The 25,128-nt window shown below is 37.4% G+C and overlaps 2 protein-coding genes across 2 annotated transcripts in view; both read right to left on the bottom strand.

The window, feature by feature from the left end:
* Positions 1-4,783: 4,783 nt before the first annotated feature.
* On the bottom strand, positions 4,784-5,976 carry LOC133304424 (uncharacterized). Its single transcript, XM_061504457.1, has 2 exons — positions 5,490-5,976; positions 4,784-5,223 (listed from the first exon to the last, which is right to left on the bottom strand). The coding sequence occupies exons 1-2, from the start codon at positions 5,974-5,976 to the stop codon at positions 4,784-4,786; spliced, it is 927 nt and encodes a 308-aa protein (XP_061360441.1).
* Positions 5,977-8,818: 2,842 nt separating this feature from the next.
* The window catches only part of LOC133304423 (diacylglycerol kinase 4-like), a 28,586-nt gene continuing 12,276 nt past the window's right edge, over positions 8,819-25,128 (bottom strand). Inside the window, exons 7-12 of the mRNA XM_061504456.1 lie at positions 23,180-23,262; positions 22,764-22,834; positions 21,831-21,908; positions 21,564-21,651; positions 20,856-20,972; positions 8,819-9,119 (exon numbers count right to left, since the gene is read on the bottom strand). Coding sequence (XP_061360440.1) covers positions 8,961-9,119; positions 20,856-20,972; positions 21,564-21,651; positions 21,831-21,908; positions 22,764-22,834; positions 23,180-23,262 — 596 coding nt within the window. The 3' untranslated portion in view covers positions 8,819-8,960. The remainder of the gene's footprint in view (positions 9,120-20,855; positions 20,973-21,563; positions 21,652-21,830; positions 21,909-22,763; positions 22,835-23,179; positions 23,263-25,128) is intronic.

Below are 25,128 nucleotides of genomic sequence, written 5' to 3'. Positions count from 1 at the left end.
TACACGGATCATCAATACAAGGTGAACCCGCCAAAATCACAAAGCATCAAAATCCTCCCAACAAAGGCAAGGTTCGGCCAACATAGTGTTAATTTCCAAAATATTTTCCTAAATTTTCTTTTTATTTTTTTTAGCATCGTAATGCTACCACAACACAATTTTAGGTGCCACTTTCAACCCTACACCACTACAACACCATTTTTCCATTTATTCCTCTCTAGGTCCAATTTCAAAATCCACACAATCCAATTAATTTTCCTTAGATTTTCCATGCATCCACTCATCACACAACACCTCTAAATGTCATTTAGCAACACACAACATCAATTACACAATTTTTTGCATCATTGAACCCTATATACCCTACAATGGCCGAAATCTTCATGCAAGGATACCAAATGATTTTTGATTCATTTCAATACTTCCACACCCTATACAATCCTATAATTAACCCATACAATCACTCCACAATTTAATTACACAATCATACAACATTCCAATTTCATAAAGTGTTGAATTCCCACATCAAATTTTGCCTAAGTTAGAATTCTAAGCCTTAATAATTTTTTGGTAAGATAAAAAAAAATAATATATATTTATGGTTTCTATCACTCTAAAACATCATTCTAAGCCACTTTTATCTAATACACATTTTCAATTTGAGCTCTCTAACTACATCAATCAAGCATGCAAGCCCTAGGGTTGATGAAATCAAATCCATCAAATTAACCAATGAAAGGTGTTGAAACTTACCCACAATCAAGTCAAAAGACTCCTCCAAGTGATCCCCAAGCAATGGCTTGAGCAAACAACTCCAAAATTCCCAAAATTCCCTTCAAATTCGTGGCTGAATTTTCCATTTTTCTCACAAATGAGAGGGTTTCAAGGGAAACTAATCGGTGGGATGTGTTCGGGTAAGGATTTCCAACAACTTTGCTCACAAACTTTTCTTGATTCGGAGTAGTATTGAAGGAGTTATGAGGAAGAGAAGATTTGAAACAAAAATGGCCAAGGGAGGGGGGGTTCCACGGTTTTGTAGAGAGAGAAGGGAGTTTTTTTTTTTTTTTTTGATAACAAGAGAAGGGAGTTTTAGATGATGATGAATAGTGGCTGGTCCATGTGGCCAAGTCACTAAAGTGAGGTGGGCCCCACCGCCACCTCATGCGATTTCAAACTAATTTAAATTCTCTCGCCTATTCCACTAAACGTCCATAATTTCATAACCTATTTAGAAACTCTAATTTTTAACATTAAGCATTTTCCTTTAATTGCCCTTGATCAGATGAATCCGGAGTTTTCCGATCATTCGGAGAAATTGCAATTTTAAGCTGTTATGCGCGCCTGAGCACGCTTCCCCAAACTTACTAATTTCATCAATTTTCACCAGAAATCATATTTCTTAGTCCTATATACCATTTATAACTTATATCCAAAACTAGAGCTCAAAATTCAATTGACACGCTTTACGGTGCAACTGTACCGCGATAATTTTACCAAGTAAAAATACTATTCACCGAATTTTCAGAAACTTTCATAACCACTCAATTTTTCATTCTAAATCCATTTTCAAGGTTATTTTTTATCATTTGAGACCTCCTACTCAACTTTACCTTCCTAGGATTACGTGTTTGGCTAATTACCGTTTTACCCTTCCTTTGTATTTTGGCCGTAATTTCAGGATTTTCGCTAATTCTACCCTTTAACCTATATTTAATATATTAATATTTGTTTTAGAAATGCGAGGTGTTATATTAAACTCTTCTATAATTGAATCTATGTTAAAATTCAAAACAATTTTTTTTCCATATGTGTAATATCAAAGAATGATCAAGAAATTGATATTAAAATTTTCAACGTGTGTTATTAATTATTTTCATGGCAAGGAAAGCTCTTTTAGTAGTTGTAAAAGAAACGGAGAGAGAATGTGTTTTAATAGTTATTGTATCATTAAGTCATACAATATAGAAGGAAAGAAACAAAAGATACAGTGAAGTATATGAAACTCATATTCAAGAATCAGTATAAAAGATGAACTGAATCAATGTACTGAGAACTGTATCACTATTACAATATATATATTGCAGTGTGTATCGAAAAATAGAGAAGCAAAACCATCTAACCAACTAATTGACACATAACTAACTAATAACAACATGCAGTTACATTAAGTGACATATGTCCAACTAATTGACACGTCATAGTTAAAACGTAGTCTCACTACCCCCCTCAAGTTGGAAGATGAATATCATGAAGTCCCAAATTGGCTATAAAATCATGGAAGGGTGCATGATGTAATGCTTTTGTAAAAACATCAGCCAGTTGTTGAGTGGTCAAAATGGGTAGAAGACGGATCAAACCAGCAGCAATCTTTTCCCTTGTTATATGGCAATCCAATTCTATATGCTTGCTACGCCCATGGAATGTAGGATTGTGGGCTAGGTGGATAGCATATTGATTATCACAATAGATCATGGATGGTTGTGTGAATGGAACTTGCAAATCATGTAGTAGATGTACTAACCATTGCATTTCACATGTGAGAGTAGCTAGTGCTCGATACTCAGATTCAGCAGAGGAACGGCTCACTGTGGTTTGTTTCTTGGATTTCCAAGACACTAATGATGCTCCAAGGAAAATGTAGAATCCTGTTATTGACTTTCTGGTATCTGGGCAAGTTGCCCAGTCTGCATCTGCAAACCCTGATACAACTAGCGAATTGTCACAGGGAAAAAATAGACCCTTAGTTGGAGATCCTTTCAAGTACTTGAGGACACGACATGAAGCATTGAAATGAGCTTGCATGGAATTAGCCACAAACTGGCTCAATTGTTGGACAGCAAATGCAATGTCTGGCCTTGTGTTGGTGAGATACAAAAGTCTCCCTACTAGCCTGCGGTATTTTGCTGGTTCAGGGAAGGCAGGACCTTGACTTTGGCGAAGGTGAAGACCAGGTTCCATTGGAGTTGAAGCTGGCTTTGTCCCAAGCAATCCACTGTCACTTAGTAATTCTAGGACATATTTCCTTTGATTTAAAACCAAGCCACGACTGGAACGAGCTATTGCAATACCAAGAAAGAATTTTAAAGGGCCAAGATCCTTGATCTTAAACAATCTATCTAAGTGACTCTTGACCATCTCTATTTCATCAATATCATTTCCAGCGAGCACCATATCATCTACATAGACCAGGAGAGCAGTGAAGTGTTTTCCATTAAATTTTGTGAAGAGATAATGATCAGATGAGGATTGAGAGTAACCAAGTGAAATAAGTTCCATAGTCAAACGAGCATTCCACTGCCTACTGGCTTGTGTAAGCCCATATAAAGATTTTCGTAATTTGCATACCTTCTGATCTCGATTGACAGCAAATCCTCGTGGAATGGACATATAGACCTCTTCTGATAAGTCACCATGCAAAAAGGCATTGTTGATATCAAGTTTCTCCAAGTGCCATTGGCGTGAGGCTGCAACTGTGAGCAGTAATATGATTGTAGTGAGCTTCGCAACAGGTGAGAATGTTTCAAAATAATCTACACCTTCCATTTGATTGTACCCTTTTGCAACCAGACGGGCCTTGTAACGTGCAATGGTTCCGGCTGAGTTGTGTTTAATCTTGTACACCCATTTAGAACCAATGTGGTGTTTTCCTTTTGGTAGATTTACTATATCCCAAGTATTGTTTCGATGTAGTGCCTCTAACTCTAGCAGTTACCCATTTAGGGAATTTAACTGCTTGTTTGTAAGTGGTTTGTTCAACAAAAGAGCTGATGTTGTGGCAGAAGGATGTGTACTCCAAGGAACAGTTTGCATATGAAATAACAGATGACAAAGGATGAGCAGTAGATGAGGAATTAGATAGTGTATCAGCAGAGGAAAAATTGCATTGAAAATCTGATAAGTGTTTGGGAGGAATTCTTACCCTTGTAGAACGCCTGAGAGTGCATTCTTCTGGATTGTGGACACAATTGGAGCTGTCAGGATGTGAAGAATTGACAAGAATCTCTCCATTAGGCTCTTGATGTTCTAAGTTCTCAACATGACTCTTTTCTGGTACTATAGTTTCTGAATTTCCTGACCTTTGAACATCAGGTGAGTCTTGATGATGACATGAGATAGTAATTTCACAAAGGGGAGTTGAAACTTGATCAGTAGGCGTGAGAATTGAAAGTTGAGCCAAGACTTCATCTTTGAAAGGAAAGTGTTGTTCATAGAATACAACATTTCTTGAAACAAAAATCTGTTTTGAAAATAAGTCATACAAAATGTATCCTTTTGTCCCATCCTCGTGCCCAATGTATGCACACTTGCGGGCTCTAGAATCAAATTTTGAACGTCCTGCCATGATTGTTGATGCAAAAGCAAGGCAACCAAAAGCTTTAAGATGAATGATTACAGGTGAATTATTGTATAATAGCTCATATGGTGACTTATTATTCAACTTTGGTGAGCTGAGTCGATTGATCAAATGTATGGCATGAATTATACAATAAGACCACAAACTGATAGGAAGTTTCCCTTGGAAAAGAAGAGCCCTAGCAACATTTAGCAGGTGTTGATGCTTTCTCTCAACAACACCATTCTGTTGAGGTATTTCTATACAAGAAGTTTGATGAAGAATCCCCTTTTGTTTAAAAAACTCAGTCATTAAAAACTCCTGCCCATTATCACTACGAAAGGCCTTGACTGTTTTGTAAAATTGATTTTCAATTAAGGCAACAAAAGCACAGATGTGTTGTCTCACCTCAGATTTTGATTTCGTAAGTATTCCCCATGTATATCTAGTTCAATCATCAACAATTGTTAAAAGGAAACAATGACCATGAATGGAGGACACAAAATATGGTCCCCAGATATCTATATGTACAAGATCAAAAGGATTCTTTGATACAACATTGCTCAAACTAAAGGAAAGCTTTTTCTGTTTTGCCATATGGTAAACATCACATGGTGTATATATATCTTTACAAGTAATAAAAGGGTATTGTAGCATCATGGCCTTTATTACAGGTTTGGAGCAATGGCCCAAACATAAATGCCAAACATCAGTGGCATTAGTTTCTGAAACAAAACTGCTATTATTAGAAAAGTTCAGCTGCCTTGCTGTGTTACCAGTTGAACCTTCATGCCTTGGACCACCTTGAGTGATCACATATGATCCTCTCATCAAACTAGCAGAACCAATCATCTCCTGGACTGTTGTTGTTGAATGAAACAAGTCTGATGCTTAAATGTCACATGACAATCAGTTTCATGAATCAGTTTATTTACTGATATCAAATTCACTCCAAATTCCTTTGCATATAAGACATCTCTCTATGTGAGTGTATTGGAAATAACCACTGTACCAGAAATATAAGAAAATACTCGTGTCCCATTTGGTTAGGATATGGCTACTGGCTCTATGTGCTTAACAAAAGATAAATTTGTGAAGCATAATGTGATGTGATCAGTGGCTCCTGTATCCAGGACCCACTGATTCTCCAACTTACTTGCTCCATAAGAATTCCCATCTGCATTAAGAGCCTTAGTGTGCACCATGTTACTGACATGAGAAGAGGGTGGACTAAATTTCTGTTGTATCAGCATCGACTGTTGAATCATCTCCATGATAGTCTGATACTGACTCTTGGTAAAGCTCTCCTTTGTCTCAGCCTGAGTACTATATATTTGATCAGAACCTTTATCTTCATTCACAGCTGCATTAACCTTATGTACAACACTTCTTTGTTTATAGCCAGGAGGATAACCATGCTTTTCAAAACATGTCTCTATTGTGTGGCTAGTTTTTCCACAGTAGGTACAAAGTCTAGATCCTCTTCCACGGCCTTGTGACTGTCCTATCTCTTGGATCTGTTCAACAGAGTTAAAAAAAATTCTTGAAGGATCATGATTTGAAGCATTACCTTCGATCTGTAACTGCCTCTCTTGTTGTGCAACAAGAGAAAACACATGGTTGACAGAGGGAAGTGGATCCATCAGCATAATTTGGGACCTAACATGAGAGAACTGTTCGCTAAGTCCTTTAAGGAATCAGATTGAATAATCCTTATCTTTGATGTTCTTAACTTCAACAGCAATTGAACAACATGGACGTACACACTTGCATGTAGGAGTTGGTTGTAGTGCTTCCAACTCATCCCACAAAATCTTAAGCCGAGTGAAATAATAGAGATTGAACTATCTCCTTGATGCAATGGATAAATGTCATCTTGTAAATCTGATATTCTGAAAATATCAGACTGTGAAACCTTTCTTTGAGATCTCTCCACACATCGTATGTTTTATCCATCTTCAAGATTGATTGAGATATGGAACTGGTAATTGAACGATGCAACCAGGAAAGAACCATGGTGTTGCATCTCTCCCAAACTGCAAAACGTGGATCTGATGTTTCTAGAGCAAAAATCATACCATTCACAAACGACAACTTGTTCTTTGAGATCAAAGCCATTGTCATAGCCCTGCACCATCCATGATAATTTCTTCCGTTCATCAGATTTGAAACAAGAACAAGTGATGGATTCTCACTTGGATGAAGATAGTAAGGGCTCCCTGGATCCAACATATCAATCAGATTCGTGTTCACCGCACTCCCATGCCTAGATGAACGAACGTTTTCAGTAGCATCTTCAACTTCTGCATCCATTGCATTCACAGAACTCTGAACCGCCTTTTTGTTTACAAATTTAGATCTGAATCGATCAGCAACACCAGATCAAACAGTAACAAGTTGAAACTAAATGCATGCAAGAAAGAAAAATTAAAGGTGCATATCAGAGCTCTGTGAAGAGCTCTGATACCATCATACAATACAGAAGGAAAGAAACAAAAGATACAGTGAAGTATATGAAACTCATATTCAAGAATAAGTGTAAAAGATGAACTGAATCAATGTACTGAGAACTGTAGCACTATTACAATATATATATTGCAGTGTGTATCGAAAAATAGAGAAGCAAAACCATCTAACCAACTAATTGACACGTAACTAACTAATAGCAACATGCAGTTACATTAAGTGACACATGTCCAACTAATTGACACGTCATAATTAAAACATTGTCTCATTATTAAGCGTTGAAGTTATGAGCATAAAGTACTAATTAGTTATGAATTGAAATTATAGTGTTACTGTTTCACATTAAGAAGCTATAAATCCAATCAATGACGGTGTCAAATGATTGAAAATATCACGAAATATATTTTTGTATTATTATTCTTTTTTTCAAAATGGAAATTGCTTTCCTTTAATTTCAAATATAACAAGTTAAAGATTAGAAACTCTACTAAAATTGCTTACCTTGTGCCGCTATAGAGTACAAATCAATGTTTGTTGATTTATGATTCAAGGATGAAGTGAAACTGGTTTCTTAAAAAAAGAAACAATAATTTTATTTAAAGGTAAAAAAAGAAAAGAAATAGAAGCCATGGAAAGAGAAAACAAGGGGTAGTTGGTGGGGATAGGGTTTTCTTTAGTTTTTATTTTTATTTTTTTATTTTTTTATTTTAAAGAGGTGCTAACTTTTAGTTTTAATAACTTATTAATATTACCAAAATACTATTATATATATAATAATAAAATAATTAAAAATTTAGGGAGGGGTGGGCAACCCTAACCCTCCCCTAGGTCCGCCTATGTGTATGAGTGATTTGAAATGTCAATTCATATGACTATAATATTAAGAATTAAATGTATGTCTAAACCTTTTAAGGATATAATTGGAATCCTAGAACATACACAAGTTTGTTCACTTTTATGTCCTTTTATGAATTACTTAAATCCATAAATTTTCTCAATAAATCTGTTGTATGTACAAAATTTGTCCTTAAGTAATCTTACTTCAGACGGTCATCTCTAATTCAATTCATAATGAACTAAACTGAACGTTTTTAGACTTCTTGTATTCCTGTTTATCAACCTCCCCGTTCTAGAAAAAATTTAGACTTCAATCACTAAGAATTTCCTATACGTAACGTAAGAGTCACCAACCCATTGAAATTTTCTGCACTTTGGTCACTTAGTACAACCATCTTCTAGAATTAATGTAAGCCCACAGATGTCCAAAAATCACAAATAGTATATCACTGGAAAGCTTAGGGTGCTGCCTACTTTGACACGTCTGAATTAAGAATTTTTGGTAACCAAACCCATTCCCAGTTCTGCCATAAAGTAACGCTGCCAATCTAGGACATGAGTTGTTTTCTATTCTTCGTGTTATGTATCTTTGGGACTGTTCTGCTTTATTGCTTTTGTATTTATGGTGTTTCCTAAGTTAAAAGTGGTAAAAGTAGAATTTATAAGACTTTAAAACTCCTAAGATTTTTTTATTTGATTAGTTACCGTTTGAATTTCATAACACGTAATCATACGAGTCGAACACACGGTGTTATAAAAAGGCTCAGGTGATGGAAAATTCTTTTGGTGTTATGGATGCACCGTAAATTCGGTGGATCTTTTATTCATACTGACACGTGTTTTACTTTTGTCAAATCAATAATAAATAATTTATTTTAAAATTAGGAGATAAACTGATTTGATATAAAGTAAGACACGTGTCACAATATGAGTGGAAGATGTACCAAGTTTTCGGTGCATCCGCAATACCAAAGATATTCTCGTGGTGATGACGGTGAATGACAGCTAACTGTGGTTTTCGACGATCAGAGATTAAGGACGAGCGGTTGGTAACTGACAGAGGATCTTCCGTGAACAATCGGAGGCCGCGTAATCCCGTATGCCCTTCAACACCATAATTTTCTGAGAAAACTCCACAAAAGCGTGTAATATCACCAGCTTCAAAGATTATAAAAACTAGATTTTAAGGATGAAAAAAATAGGAGATGAATTTTGACAATATTCATTTTTCCATACAGTAGAGCTATGACCTAAAATTACGTTACATTTAATATACACGCATTGTATGAATCCCACCTATGGAACAATCAACCTTCACAAAGAATCACTCTCCACTAATCATGAGTGACTGGAAAGGTTCCCTCTTTATTTCTACGAATGTGGAGAAGTCCTTGCTCAATGGTTGTTTCCAGGGTTCCCCATCCATTTGCATATACGCATCTTTCCACTCCCCACCTCTGACTTCCAATCGGATAGCTGCTGCCTGAAAGATACAGGTAGACCTCTACAGTCAAGAGATACCAGCAGGACCGGCCACTGGGAAGTAGCAATTTCACAATGCCAAATGATGCTAATAACCGGTCAATTATGGCAACGTATAATAGTTATAACTACATATGACACAGAAACAAGGATACAATATTTGGGTTCATAGGTGAGTTATGACTTATGATGAGAGCTATCAACTAATGCTATATTGATATATGAGAAAACTGAATGCATCTTTTACGTCAGCAAATGAGAGAAAAGCTTTTCACGCTGTCAAATTCGCACTGGAAGCGAAACTAAAGTATTTGGTAATAAATTTGGAAGTCCAGGAACAGATACAAGCCATATTACCAGTGACCAAGGTTTTTTCTGGGTGAAAACTGTGGTTTTACGCTACCTCAGTAGCGGACCCAGGAAATTGTATTTATTTGTGCATATTTAGTCCGAATATTTAGTAGAGGGGATTTAGGGGCGGTGCTTCTGGAGAAAAAAAAAAATAAACAAAGTTTTAAATGCATTAAAATATAAAAGAATATAAAAAATATATTATATCCTTATGTTACATGAACCAAAAAAAGAAAAGAAAACTTGAAAGACAAGACCAATTCATTGAATAATGTGTCATCTCCCTTTCTTTAATATTATATAACTTGACAAAAAATTTCATTCACATAATATGAGGGATATAATCCTCAAACAACAAAAGAAAAGAAAACTTGAACTTAACATTAAAAAATAGTAATCAACTTAATGATATAAAACCACTAAAACATAAACAGTAAATAATATGTGTTTCTTTCTTAATATCTGTGCTTTATTCCTGGTAATACAGCCACTAAAATTGCTCCTTGAGTGACACTCATAATTAATTAAAAAATAGGAAAAGTTCATCAATGCTCCTGTGGTTTACTCTAGAATCATCTATGTCCCTGTGATTTTTTTTTTATCATATATGCTCCTCTGGTTTGCAAAAGGGTATGTTTTTTATTACATATGCCCCTATGGTTTATTATTTTTTACATACCACAGAGGCATATGTGATAAAAAAACCACAGGGGCATAAGTGATTCTCAAGCAAACCACAAGGGCATTAGTGAATTTTTCCCTTAAAAAATATATCTCTTATTTACTAAAAAAAAATGTATGACCAAATTTATGTATACACTTTCACACATAGAAAACCAAATAGATCCGCCACTACGCTACCTAATCCTCAACAAATAATAGAACTATCTTTCCCAGGTTCTCAAATCAAAAGCTGCACCATTTAAGTAGAGAGTTTACTTCTATAATTCCCTATTATTAGTGGTCACTAGAAAGTGAAGGAAGATCAAAAGAAATGCATCAGGAGAATAAGAATTTTCTAACACAATAGACCAAGAGCAACAAGTGGAGGAATTGGACTCATTTATGCAGAAACTGTCCAACTCTCGTACACTAAGCATGCCAGGAATCTTGTTACGAAGATTGGCAAATAACAGAGACAACCAGACTATAGGTGATAGAGAAACAACTGATGTTATTATTCTAAAAAACCGATTCAACCCAAAAGCTTAAACTAGTGGGCGAGGGCCTTTTTAATAGTTTATACTATTCTCTAACACCCCCTCCCCCCTCACACGAGAGTCCACTGGGCTTGAAGGGTGGACAATGCACAGATCCCACCTACCTATGCTAAGAAAATTCCACAAGAGAAAGTAGAGGCGGTGAGGACCGAACCCGGGACACGAGGCTCTGATACCATGAAAAGAACTAATTTCAACCCAAAAGCTTTTAGAAAATAGTATAAACCATTAAAAAGGCCCTCACCCACCAGCTTAAATTTTTGGGTTGAATTAGTTCTTTACATGGTATCAAAACCTCAGTGTCACAGGTTCGATCCTCACCGCCCCCGCTTTTTCTTGTGGAATTTTCTTAGCACAGGTAAGTGAGCCTGTGCATTGTCCACCCTCCAAGCCCAGTGGATTCTCGTGTGAGGGGACGTGTTGGAGAAGGTATAAACAATTAAAAAGCCCTCACCCAACAACTTAAGCTTTTGGGTTGAAATAGTTGTTTACAATTACTATGTAATCAAATAAATACAAGAGAACAACTCTTGTCCAAGGAAACCCCCCTTTTACAACGACTTACTCATTCCTGAAACTATGTCTAATTTTCCATACCCCCTATGAGACCCATGCCTTACTATTTATACCCCACCTACTCTACTGATGTACAAACTCAACCAACTAACTAACCACGTGATTCATACCCCTTTATTCCTTTCTTTTGTTTCTTCTCGAATGTTCAGCCGCGTGTAGATCAAGAAATGAATGATAAAACTATACAAATGGTGTGGTGTATACCGAGTGGTGGAAACTGGTATTATACTAGTATTCTGCCCATGAGAGAAAATTGCCCCACTCCTTGGGTTGCTCACAACAAAAACAACACAGATAAGTTTCTAAAGTCCGATTCACCACCTCCGTTTGTCCATCCGTTTCCGGATGGTAAGCAGTGCTAAAATGTAGGGTGGTACCCTGCAATTTAAAGATCTCACGCCAGAAATTACTCATTAAGGTTGGATCCCTATCGCTTACAATTGAGAGAGGAATTTCATGAAGAACGTATGACTTCTTTGACAAAAATACCAACCAAACTGCGATCTGTGTATGGGTGTTTAAGCATCACAAAGTGGGCATATTGTTGTGATATATAAAAATAATTAATGTAGCCTCACCCAATAGCTTAAGCTTTTGGGTTGAATTGGTTCTTCACACATATTTGCTTAAGCGATCCACAATAACCCAAACTGTAGTATAACCCCAAAACATGGGCAAACCAGAGATAAAATCTATGTTCAAGTCTTCCCAAACAGCATTTGGAATGGGCAGGGGCTATAACAGGCCTGCAGGTGAAGATGCTAAGTACTTATTTTGTTGACAAGGATGACATGCTGCCACATATTCGGTAACCGAGCTCTTTATACCCACCCTAAAAAATGATTGTGCCAACCTACGAAAAGTACGATAGATACTTGAATGCCCCTCTGTGGGTGAAGAATAAAACTCATGTAATAGTTGAGGTATCCAAACTGATTTGGCAGATAACACTAATTTGCCCTTGTGATGCAATCTACCATTCTCCAGCATGTAAGCAGAGTGTGAGTTGGGATCCTTCTCCAGATCATTAATAATCTTAATCAGAAAAGGATCACTCCTCACCTCTGCGTCCACCTTACTGAAGTCATCCCAAAAGGGTTAAGAGATACCCTTACATTGAAGCTCCTTGTCAACCTGTTCTCCCATGCACCTAGAGAGTGCATCTGCTACTCTATTGGTTGAACCGGGCTTATAGCAATCTCAAACTCATATCCTAAGAGTTTGGCTAACTAATTTTGTTGATCTTGCGTGGTTATCTGTTGTTCCAATAGGAACTTGAGACTTTTCTAATCTGTGAACACCTGAAAACGCCTTCCTAGCAAATAAGGCCTCCAAAGCTGAATGGCTAGGGCCAACGCCATTAACTCCTCCTTATATGTTGATTTAGTGAGAGCGGAAGGACTTATAGCTTTGCTGAAGAACGCGATGGGGTGCTTTTCTTGAGACAAAACAGCTCCTATACCTCGACCCGAGGCATCACATTCTATAGCAAAAGGAAGATCGAAATTGGGTAGTGCCAATACCGGGGCTTGAGTCATTGCTTTCTTAAGATCTTCAAACGTTGTTGTGGCTTCAAGTGTCAAAGTAAAGTTGCCTTTTTTCGGTAAAGCAGTAAGTGGCTGAGCAATGCGACCATAGTTTCTTATAAAACGACGGTAGTAACCGGTGAGCCCCAAAAATCCCCACAAGCGTTTTATATCAATTATAATGTATGAATGTATTGTATTCAATTGTGTATAGAACTGTACAAAAGACCTCTATTTAAAGGGCTTAAATAACCTAATGGGCCAAGCCCAAATAACCTGCTAGAATAACAGAATAATAAATGATACAATGCTATTTAATATTATATTATTTCTAACACTCCTCCTCAAGCTGGTGCGTATATATCATAAGCTCCCAGCTTGTTACATATATGATCTATTCGGAGACCTCTAAGAGCCTTGGTAAAAACATCTGCAAGTTAATCACTAGAATTGACAAATGCTGTTTCGATCTCTCTTGACTGAATCTTCTCTCTAATAAAGTGACAGTCAATTTCTATATGTTTGGTCCTCTAATGAAAGACTTGGTTAGAGGATATATGCAATGCTACTTGATTGTCACAAATGAGCTTCATGGGCTGTTGTTCACAGAGATGTAGTTCCTTAAGTAATTGTTTTAGCCAGATGAGCTCATAGGTTGCATTTTCCATTGCCCGATATTCTGCCTCTGTACTTGACCTTGCGACCACAATTTGCTTCTTACTCTTCCAAGAGATCAAGTTTCCTCCAAAGAGAACACAATACCCCGAGGTGGATCATCTGTCTGAAGGAGAACATGCCCAGTCAGCATCTGGATAGCTAGATACCTTTGCATTCCCTTTATTTGTGTATAATAAACCTCTTCCTGGTGCTCATTTGATATATCGAAGAATCCTGATAACTGCATCCCAATGGGAGTCACAAGGAGAGTCAAGAAATTGACTTGTCACACTAACTGCAAAAAAGATGTCTGGTCTTGTCACAGTAAGATAATTCAACTTTCCAACTAATCGGCGATAACGACCAGGGTTTGCTAATGGCTCCCCCTGTCCGGGTAACAGATTAACATTAGGATCCATAGGTGAAAAAACTATAAAGTGGATGAGAGTTACGAGTGGATCGAATACCTTTGCGAAGGGCAATGAGAGTAATCTCTGATGGAGGATCCGGAGGGGAAGAGGCGACAACAGTAGGCGGTGAGTCAGTAAGGGTCAAATCCGCTGGAGGCGCAGTCTGACGACGCTGATAGGTGAGAAAAGAACGGCCCTCAGGGATGGAGGCAAGGGGCCGCTCCTCCGGGATAGAGTCTCCTGCAACTGGTAAAGACAAATCAAGACAAGGAACAAGAACAACTTGATCAACTTGTGTTATCTCAGACGGGATAGAATGAAAAGGTTTTTGATTAAGGAAAGTGACATCAACTGAGACAATATAATGCTTGAGATCAGAAGAGTAGCAACGATACCCCTTTTGAAAACGAGTATTTCCAAGGAAAATACACTTGAAGGCTTTGGATGTTAATTTATCTTTTCTTGGAGTAAGATCATGAATAAAGAAGGTACATCCAAATACATGGGGAGGTAGAGGATAGGAAGTTGCTCTTGGAAATAAAACACTATGTGGAACTTCATTATTGAGTACGGAAGAGGTCATGCGATTGATGAGAAAGCAAGAGGTGATTATAGCATCTGCCCAAAAATAAAGTGGAACATTCATATGAATTAGTATGGTACGAGAAGTTTCAACCAGATGTCTATTCTTACGTTCGGCCACTCCATTTTGTTGTGGAGTGTGTGGACAAGTGGTCTGGTGTAACGTCCCATGTTTCTCCAAAAAATTAGAAAATTCAAGAGACACATATTCTTTTGCATTATCACTGCGCAAGATTTGAATAGAAGCACCAAATTGAGTATTTATCTCAGCACAAATTTTTTTATAAATTGAAAATAATTCAGAACGATTTTTCATTAAATAAACCCAAGTACAACGAGAGAAATCAACAATAAAGGTTACAAAATACTGAAAACCCAAAACAGACATTGTTCGACTCGGATCCCAAATATCAGAATGAACAATAGAAAAGGGAGCATCAGCTCTTTTATTGACTCTATTAGCAAAGGAGGAGCGAGTGTGATTTCCTTGCTGACAAGACTGACAGTTTAAAGACTTAAGAATGGATAAAAATGTAACCATATGCTGAAGTTTGGAGAGGCTTGGATGACCCAGACGGCTGTGAATTAGCTCAGGAGACTTTGTGAGAGAATAGGCTACTGGAGAAGGTGGTGCAAACAGATAGTAGAGACCTCGTGACTCAATGCCCGCTCCAATCGTCTTCCCCGTACCCAGATCCTGCATAGAATAGGATTGTTTAGAGAAGGTAACAGTACATGAAAGAGAATAAATCAACTGGCTAACAGAGATTAAATTAAAAGAATGCCAGGTATATAATAAACAGAGTTCAAAGTTAAAAAGGGAGTTGGGTTGGCTTCCCTAATTCCACGAGCAAGAGCCTTAGTGCCATCAACAAAAGTGACAGAGGGTAAGTTATTAGAATAAGAAAGTGAAGTCAAGAGATCCTTATTACCACAAAGGTGATGAGTAGCACCTGAGTCTATTATCCAGGGTTCAAGAGATGATTGAGAAAGACAAGCAACATGATTACCAGTGTCTTCAGTAGGATGCTGAGAAGAAACCTTCTTGAGAAGTGCCACATAGTCGGCACTTGAAAGAGTTACTAATCTAGTAGAAGGTGGTGTAGCATCAGTTTAAGCAAAGTTGGCAGTCGGTGACTTCAAATGAGGGTACTTCCTATAGCAGCGTTCTTCAAAATGTCCAAGATTCTGGCAATAATTGCAACGAGGCCTCTGTCCGCGGCCACCCTATCCACGGCCACGTCCGCGTCCACTGTTCCAATTGGAATCACTGGCACGAGAAAAGAATGCAATGGAATCGGTAGCTGGAACATGTGTGGGAGCTGTTGATTTATCCTTAAGATTCAGAAGGCGCTGGAAAGTGTGTGACAGGCTAGGAGTCTCAGCACTTGTTAGAATATTCTCACGAACACTTTCTAACTCTTTTGAAAGACCGAAGAGGGTCACGACCATAAAGAAGCGCTCCACCTGCTTCTTGTATATAGAGGCATCTGCAGCATGAAGTAACATAGCTAAGAATTCTTGCATCAAAGAACGAATCTTACCAATATAAGTCTCCATTCGAGATTCTGGTGATTTGCGCAATTCTATTATCTGAGAAACAATAGAATAAAGTTGTTGAATGTCATTGGTGTAGAGGGTTTTTAGCTTCCTCCCATATGTCATAGCAGGTCTCGAAAGGGATGAAAATGTCTATAATTGTCGGATCAATGGACTGCCAAAGGATACTTAGCAGTTGAGCATCAACCTTTTCCCATTCAGATGTCTGATCCTTTGAAATATCGGCAAACTTAGTTGTGAGATGTTTTCCGTATCCCTGACCAGTAAAACAGATCTTAACTGAGGTAGACCAGGTCTTGTAAGTAGCAGATCCGGTCAGTTTCATCGTTGTAATGGATGAGGTAGTACTGGAAATGATGCCAGTAGTGTTTTTGGACGCATTACCTGAGCCCTCCATCACAAAAATAAAAGAGATGACCAGATCTGAAAATAGGAGAGGAAGGCGAGTTGTTCTATCTCGGAATGGCCGGAAAATGATGCATGAACAGTACCTGTACGAACGCGTGAACAGTAATGCCAATGAACTGTACCCGGGTGAACATTGTAGAACCAAGCCGGAGGGACGCACGGCGTTAGAGGAAGGGGAGAACGCCTAAGCAGTGGGCTTAGGGTTTTAGCGAAAGCGAAAATTCCCAGAAACAAAGAGCTCTGGTACCAAATTAGAATGTATGAATGTATTGTATTCAATTGTGTATAAAACTGTACAAAAGACCTCTATTTAAAGAGGTTAAATGGCCTAGTGGGCCAAACCCAAATAACCTGCTAGAATAACAGAATAATAAATAATACAATGCTATTTAACATTATATTATTTCTAACAATATCTTTGGGGATTGGCCAATTCAGCATACACTCCATTTTTTGTGAATCCATTGAAATCCCTTGATTTGAAATAATGTGCCCCAGATATACAATCCTCTATTGGCTGAAATGACACTTCTTCCTGTTTGCAAAAAATTGTTGCTGTTGCAAGGTCTCCAAGACTGTTCTGAGGTGATCTAAGTGATTCTCCCAAGTTCTGCTATACACCAAAATGTCATAAAAAATACCAGAACAAACCTATGCAAATAAGGTTGTAAAATACTATCTGGGGCATTAGTAAGCCCAAAAGGCATAGCTAAATATTCAAAATGCCCCTGGTGAGTTCGGATAGTTGTTTTAGGGATATCTGGTTCATGCATTCTGATTTGGTTATATCCAAATTTCAAATCAATTTTAGAGAAATAAGTTGCCCCATACAATTCATCCAATAATTCTTCAATAATATGGATTGGAAACTTTTTCCTTGTTTAGGGCTTGGTAATCGACACATATTCGCCAGCTATCATCTTTCTTCCGCACTAAGATCATTGGACTTGGATACGAACAACTGCTTGCACGGATAAACCCATATTCTAGCATCTCCTTCACTTGCCTTTCAATTTCATTCTTCTGCAGGTGGGGGTACTGGTATGGTCGAACGTTAATGGGCTTCGCCCCCTCCTTCAAGGAGATTTTATGAGTAACTGCTCACTATGGAGGAAGTCCTACCGAAAGTTGAAAAACCGAAGCAAACTACTCAAGTAACCTTTGGAGTTGTGCCTCCTGTAGTGGATCTAGCCCTTTCTCCCGAAGGAAGTCCTCAAAGTCCCTTTTTTTGCAGAACCATCACAGGAAGAATCACAATCAAAGAGTCTGCTTCAACGGTTTTGAACAGAGCCTTATGAGACACTAGAGTGCATGACAGATTTGGGTCCCCAAGAATCTTGACTATCTCCCCTCGTTGAAGGAAAGGGAAAGACATTCTGAGTTCTCTCCAATTAACCCGGACCTCTCCTAACGTTTCCAACCAAGACACGCCTAAAATGATATCAACACCTCCCAACTCGAACATATAGAGGTCAACCACCACCAGATGATCCTTCAACATCACCGTAAATTGGGTACAACAACCTTGACTCCACTGTTGTTGACCATCCCCAACCTCACCCTAAACACGAGCGTTCCATGTACCTTTAACCGTCGAACCAACGCCAAATTGACAAAGTTGTGGCTAGTTCCGCTATCAATCAGGACTTTCTTCCTTCATTAAGCCTCGTAATTTCGTCGTCTTAGGGTGAAGTAAACCCATCTGCAGAGCACTATGACAAGTTGAGCCATTAAAGCTGAGTAGTTGTGGACTCACCCCTATCCGCGTTCATCTCCAGCTCACCCCTGTCAATTTTCGTAGTTACCTCTTTTTCTTCTCCCAAGATTGTAATTCGAAGGCTTTTCTCCGAACAGCGATGTGTCGGGCTAAACGAGAGTCCACAATGGAACACCTCCCTTCTTCTCTCCTTCGAATATGCTCGTTATAGGGCAATTGTTGTGACCCCTTCCTTGTAAAACTAGGGTTAGGGTTGGTAATACCCTTTTTTTCCTGAATTAGTGCTTATAGACGATTTCAGATGCTTATCTCCTCGTAGATGGCTATTAGACCCTGTTGATTAGTTATATATAGAAGCTTGTGAAGATGGGCTGGAAGTATTAGTAAGCCCAACTCGGTTATTCCAACCAGTACTCCCAGTTCTAACCCCAGAAATAGGCCCACGACATGTTGGGCATTGGGAATTGCTGCAACCCAATATCTCTTTTTTTACAAAATGCGCCAATCGCATGGCCTGCAATACATCTGTTGGCCCCAAAGTGAGTACCCGCCGGTGAATATCCGGTTGCAGACCACCCATAAAGTATCTTAACATTTGTTCATTGCTCATCTCCGTGACTTGCACCACCAAGGATTCAAATGCCTTGATATATTTTGCCACTTTCTCCTCTTGGCTTAAGGTAGATAGTCTTTCGTATATTCCGCCCCGAGACCCATCTCCAAAATGCAAAATCATCGCATTTTTTAACATAAACCAGTCAAGATTCGGAGTCTTGCACTGGATAAACTGAAACCAATGTATCGCCTCTCCCTCCATACTCACAAACAGTAGCTGGATTCACTCAGCTATCGGAATTTCTTGGAGCTCAAAAAAATTTTCCGCTCGACAAAGCCATCCAAATGGGTCGGTGCCATCGAAAGAAGATAGGGGGTGTTTGGTAGGAGGAAAAAAGAAATTTCTGGGAAAACAGGGTAGGGTAAAATAGATACCCATGTTTGGTAGGAGGAAGACTTTTAAGAGGGTCTGGGAAAAACGTTTTCTCGTCCAATTTTTTAGCACATACATTAGTTGCAGAATTTTGCCATTGACAGTATGGAAAAATTATTTTGCTTCGCGGTGGTGAAGCTATCAGACTTTTGTAAGACAAAATTACTCTCAGAAAGTTTCGTTTCAACCCTCAGCTGATTAGTTTACTAATAGGTGTGGAACAAGACTTTTGGGGTAGTTTGGTAAATTTAATTCACTTTCCCATCAATATTTTACAATCATCCAAACAAAACATCATTAAAATTCATCCAATTTTTCTAAAAAATTTTTGTCATACCAAACACCCTTTTTTAACTTACCCGGCTAAAAAAATTCCAACCATTATCTCTGCAAATTTTAGTTCCTGGTTGAAATTTTTTTTCTCCTATACCAAATGCCCCCGTAGTTCAACCTTTTGTGCCCACGTACGATCTTCTGACGTGGCCGCACTTTCTGCATCTGCATCACTCAAGAGGGAAACTGGTGGGAAGTCCGATGGGTCGCCCCCCATCTTGATCATCCATGTCTTCATTTTAAAGCAGAACTCCTCTATATCTTCGAATTTTTTGTCATAAGTGGGTATTCGTTTCAGAGCCCTCGTGGTAGACTTCAATGCTTCCACCATCTCTTTCAAAGACACAGTGATTTCCCGATGAAAGGCTTCTAAAGAATCGCTGGTTTCCTTGCGAAAGTTCTCGAACGATTTTTCTAATGCTTTGATCTTAGAGTCACTTTTCGCCATAGCGTCGACGAAAACGATCCAGTAGGTCGGACCACTATTACGAAGATTAGCAAATAACAAAGACAACCGGACTATAGGTGATAGAGAAACAACTGATGTTATTACTATGTAATCAAAGAAATACAAGAAAACAACTCTTGGCCAACCCTTTTTATAATGACGTACTTGTTCCTCCTGAAACTATGTCTAATTTTCCATACCTCCTATAAGACCCCTGCCTTACTATTTATACCCCACCTCTACTACTGATGTACAAACTCAACCAACTAACTAACCCACATGGTTCATACCCCTTTATTCCTTTCTTTTGTTTCTTCTCGAATATACCCTTCGAGGAGGAGGTTTATACATTTGATGCGTAACAAATCTTGAGTTCATATTTTCACTCTGTTGAAACTTTAGGTTTCAAACAAGGAAAAAGAAATATAGAAAATGACGGCTGACAATGAATTGTGAGATTGATAATAAGATATCACTCAAATTCAATACCCTAATGCTCTTATTTATACTATTAAGGTCCCGTTTGGATGAGCTTTTTTTCTTCAAAAGTTACTTTTTTCAAGAAAAAAAAGCACTTCTCACTTTAAGTTTGTTTGGATGTCCACTTTTAAAAAAAACAGAAGTCACAAAAAAAGTCAAAAACCTGCTTTTTTTAAAAGTTAAAAATTTTAGCTTCTAAAAAAAGCAGAAGTCAAAAGCCAAATATTTTTTTCAAAAACTAAATATTTTTATAAAAATATAAATAACTTTAACTTTTTGTAAAAAGCAATTTTAAAATAAAGAAGAGGTAAAAGCTACTTCTTCTAAAAGCCCAAACAAACAGGCTCTAAGTATTAGTTAGTTCTAGCACTAATACTACTAGTACAAGTCCAAGCCCACTACTAATAAGACTAGTAACCCCAATATCTTCTAAAACACCCAAATCACAAACAATAAACAGTGTCAGAATAACATGTGTTACCTGAGCTATGTGCTTTGCAGAGATCAGCTCAACCATGACAAATGATGCATGCCATCCTTGCTTTAGACCAAATATTTCCAAAAGTCCATCATCAACATGTGCTTCAACAAAGCCTCTCTGGAAGTACATTAAAAAGCGTTTCCATTTAAAGATACTTAAATTTGGATTACAAGTGACTGATTTATCAAGTAAGCCAAGTTGGTATAAATCAATGGTAAATTGGTAATTACCATAAAGACATTGTCTACTCAGTGTATAATCAACAAGCAAATAAGAGGGTGGGAAGAAAAGCATATGCAAATACAGTCCAAAAGATATAGACAAAAATACAGTCAAATAATACAGTCAAATAAGATATCTGATGGACACATCTGTTATATGGAAGCAGTGTTTCCAGAAGTTTCCGATTATAAAGGAATGGGAAAAAAAGATATTCTGCGCAATTTCCCATTATTATGTATCAGTGACATTTCAGACTAAGAAAAGTATGTGTATGCTAGTAATCTTATCTTACTTACATATATATATATATATATATATATATATATATATTCAAAAAAACAATTCCAGAAAACTACCCAAAGGGGAGACCAAAGATAACAGTTCACCAGTGTCTCTAACAGAAAATTTGGTATAAGATAAAAAGAAAGAACGCATTTATACCATCACTGCAACATATGATCATCAAAGGAATCAGGAGTTCTATACCTTCTCCAAATATTCTGGCGACAGATTACCCCATGGATTTCTTCCACTTCCATAACTATGAAGATTCAGAGCAACAACTGCCCTAACGCTGAGAACAAATAACATAATCTTAAGCAAATTGGAAGAATTTACGACTCAAAGAGCTAAAACGAAAGTCAGATCTTTGAATACGGAAATCGCCAGCAACTAGAATATTGTAAGAAGTAAACGCTGATTTGTTAACAGTTAATAATGTGTACCAGAAAAACTTATATGATTGAAATATACCTTGTAGGAACTGGAATCTGCTCCCATTCTGAACAATCGAACTTTTTGACATGCATTCGCAAAATGTTCTTGAGTCCTCTGATGCCAGAATAATGAAAAAAAATAAAAAAAAAATTTAGTCATTAGGAACAGAATAATTAGTTATTAGGCAAGTCACTATATTTTACTACTGTAAACAGAGGACTTAACCCATGCAGCAAAAGGACATCTAGAAGAAATTATCAATTAAAGATCATAAACTCCAAAAAAGTTAAGAGGCTTCAGGGGAAAATGCACATGAACAAAGAACAAAGTAAAAGCAGAAGAGATACAAGTATATTGAGAATGTTTCCATTAGAAAAGCCAAAGCAAAATTCAGACCAAGTGATTTATGTATGCCAATGGAACAGCAAAATATAAGTGCTTCCTAACAATTTGTAGCCCAGCAGCTATGTCTTAAATCCTTTTGAATGAAGAAAATAATAATTGCACCAAAGGTAAATTTGATCTTTTTTTTTTAATAATTAATTTGATCTTTTTTAATGCTACAGACATCATTATTTCCAGATTTAACCAAATAATTTTCTCGATGAAAATAGTAACCAAATTTACCTTGAATGAAACCTGCATGCTGAATGCTAAAAAAAAATTTCTTTAGCTACTTATCAATGAGTAAATGATATTGAAAATCCAATTTCATCTGTAAAATGCACCCAATAAGTTTTAATATAAACTGCAAACTGACCAACCATTTTGAAATGCACAAACAAACCACATATTACCATAAATCAAAAGAAACTACCCTGCTTCTCTCATACACACTAATACTCGAGGATCATGCTGGACGCAGATGAAGATATAAATCAAATTGGCTACACCGGAAGAAAATTGAAATCATTCAGTTAAACAAAAATCATCATATGGATGAACTGTTTAAGTTGAGATATATCTTACCTTAAACTTGGATCACTTGTGCAAGTTGTGAAGAACCAGCCCTGAGTGCAAGAGTAACCAGAGTATAAAATCTACAAAAACCAACATCAACATCTTCTTTATCCCAAACTAATTGAAGTTTTGGGTAGTTGAACCCAAATAAAAAGTTAAAAAAAAATAAAAAAAATTGGTCACAATTGGTATGATTAAAATCCATCAGATCAGTTTTACCAAGACATGAATTAATGGTAGCTGTATGACTTTGTACATGAATGAAAAAAATTAAGTGATTGAAAATAAAGTGTGCTACCAAAAAAAAAGCTAGCATATACGTTTACTTCCTGAAAAATGGTACCATGAAAAAAAGGAAGTAATCAAAAAATGAACTTAATCTATAGAAACACATTCAACAGCTCAAGAGGTCTACTAGTCAATACCTTATTTGTAATTGGACCCTGCGCAAGGTAAGGTTTTTCATTGCGTAAATGATGGAAGCCATAAGCCACTTGAGCATCCATTCCTGTAAAATATAAGAAGCTCTAAGAATGCCCACAAATACAAATTAGAGATTCAGTTAAGGTATTTGAAAAAAAAAAAAAAAAAAAAATCATCCAAGCACCCAAGCTGAGCATTCTCACATATTCACTAATGCAGGTTATAAGATCAGTAAAACGAAAGTTTATTTGGATTAAGTTATTTGCAAAACAAATATTAAATTCAAGCCTGCTACCCCACTGAACCACACCCCTCCGTTCTGCTACCAAGGATCCACAACACAGGAGGATGGGGACAAGGATGAGGCAGAATGCGATGAAGAGGACGAGGGATAATGGTAAGGGTAGAGAACCAGTTGATCGAAGGACAACGGAGGCATATGAGGGATGACAATGAGGTGACTGCTCATGAAGATGGACAAACACACACACACACCACTAAAGAAAAAGTGCTTTTAAACAAGTTCCAAGCGTGTCCCATGTCATGTTTTCTAACAAGCCGTCTATAAAAAGAGCTATTTTTGCTAGAAGGGGATGTTGCTTGCTTGCAAAACGGGTGAGATAAAAAGGCTTACGAAGTGGACCCCACCTGTTTCAAACTACAGTACCCATGCTAATTTTAATTTTTCAATTTTTCTATGTTTCTATTTATTTTTCCTTAATCTATTTTAACTTTTATATGGGCTCATAGATTGCTAATCCCAACCAATTTAGAATAGAAGTGATGCTGATATAGTAAACACAAAATCTGAGGCATAATTAAATTCTCGTTTCTCTTCAGTGAAGCAGTCCCATTGGGAGGAACATGGTCTGCTATAGTTTCTGAAGCCATTGTTTTAAATATTTGCGGGCTTAAAAGGAAATGTTTGGACGTACTAAAATATGTTGGAAATCGACAATCACACAAATTGCAAACGAAAAGAGAAAAGAGAGAGAGAATAGACACAGAGATTTACCCTGGTTCACTCAATTTAGGCTACGTCCAGCTTGTCTGTACTATATTCACCTCATCGCCACTTGTTACAAGTCACTCGGTTTACAAGGAAAACTCGGTTTACAAGGAAAATATAAATAGGAATAGAAAACCCTAACAGCAACTATTCATAGGCCCAAGCCCAAACTGCTAAGAAAATTACAATAAATCAGAGGCCCATAATAGTACCTAGTCTCTACGGGCCTGGCGGCCGCTCATCTGGGAGCAGGATCCCAATTGCCTTTCTACTGATCCCGACAACTAGAGGCATCATCAGCATGTGAAGTATGACCCATACCCAACAAAATACAGGCAACATGCATAATAAGTCAAAACTAAATTCTTAAATCACATCAACAACAGGAAACAGACAAAAATTACTGAGAATTACAAACCCAAGGCACTGATATCAATTTTAGGAGAGTTCATCCCAAAAATTAGCTTATAAGGTGGGAGAGCTCAAAGTTTATATAAACTCTACACTAAAATCTTATATTTCTGATGTGGGACTCTAAGTCTCATACCCCTTGCAATTGGATCATAGTATCTCCCTACGTTTGTATCTCCGAACCCCAAACGACCTTTCTTGATGCTAGATTTTTATTAGCCTTGGGCGAATATTGCAATATGCAAATGTCACCCGTCGCGTCGCTCGATTATAATTAGGAGACATGGTGGAAACTCTAATACCAATTATAGCAATCTTGTGAGAGCTTCACCCCAAAAGCTAGCTTATAAAGTAGAAGAGCTCAAAGTTCATATTAAACCCCACACCTGAACCTTATATTTCAGATGTGGGACTTAAGTCTCATACTTTGCAATTGAATCATAACATCTCACCATGCTCCGCAAGCTTAGCACTAATTTTTTACTAGCTCTAGGCGAACACAGCAATGTCAGCATCACTAGTTGCTCCATC

Source organism: Gastrolobium bilobum, unplaced genomic scaffold (assembly GCF_033153095.1).
Source record: "Gastrolobium bilobum isolate Gb01-03AN ecotype WA unplaced genomic scaffold, APGP_CSIRO_Gbil_v1 utg4844, whole genome shotgun sequence".
In the NCBI taxonomy this organism is placed as follows: Eukaryota; Viridiplantae; Streptophyta; class Magnoliopsida; order Fabales; family Fabaceae; genus Gastrolobium; species Gastrolobium bilobum.
The sequence above is the reverse complement of the archived record's forward strand: the minus strand, read 5'-3'. Positions and strand labels throughout refer to the sequence as shown.

What these genes read in the sequence shown, in the direction of transcription:
- LOC133304424 (XM_061504457.1), bottom strand. Translation starts at nt 5,976, where the DNA reads ATGGATCCACTTCCCTCTGTCAACCATGTGTTTTCTCTTGTTGCACAA. An exon ending in TGGGAATTCTTATGGAGCAA is followed by an intron (nt 5,224 to 5,489) that starts GTAAGTTGGAGA and finishes GTGACATTTAAG; the next exon opens with CATCAGACTTGTTTCATTCA.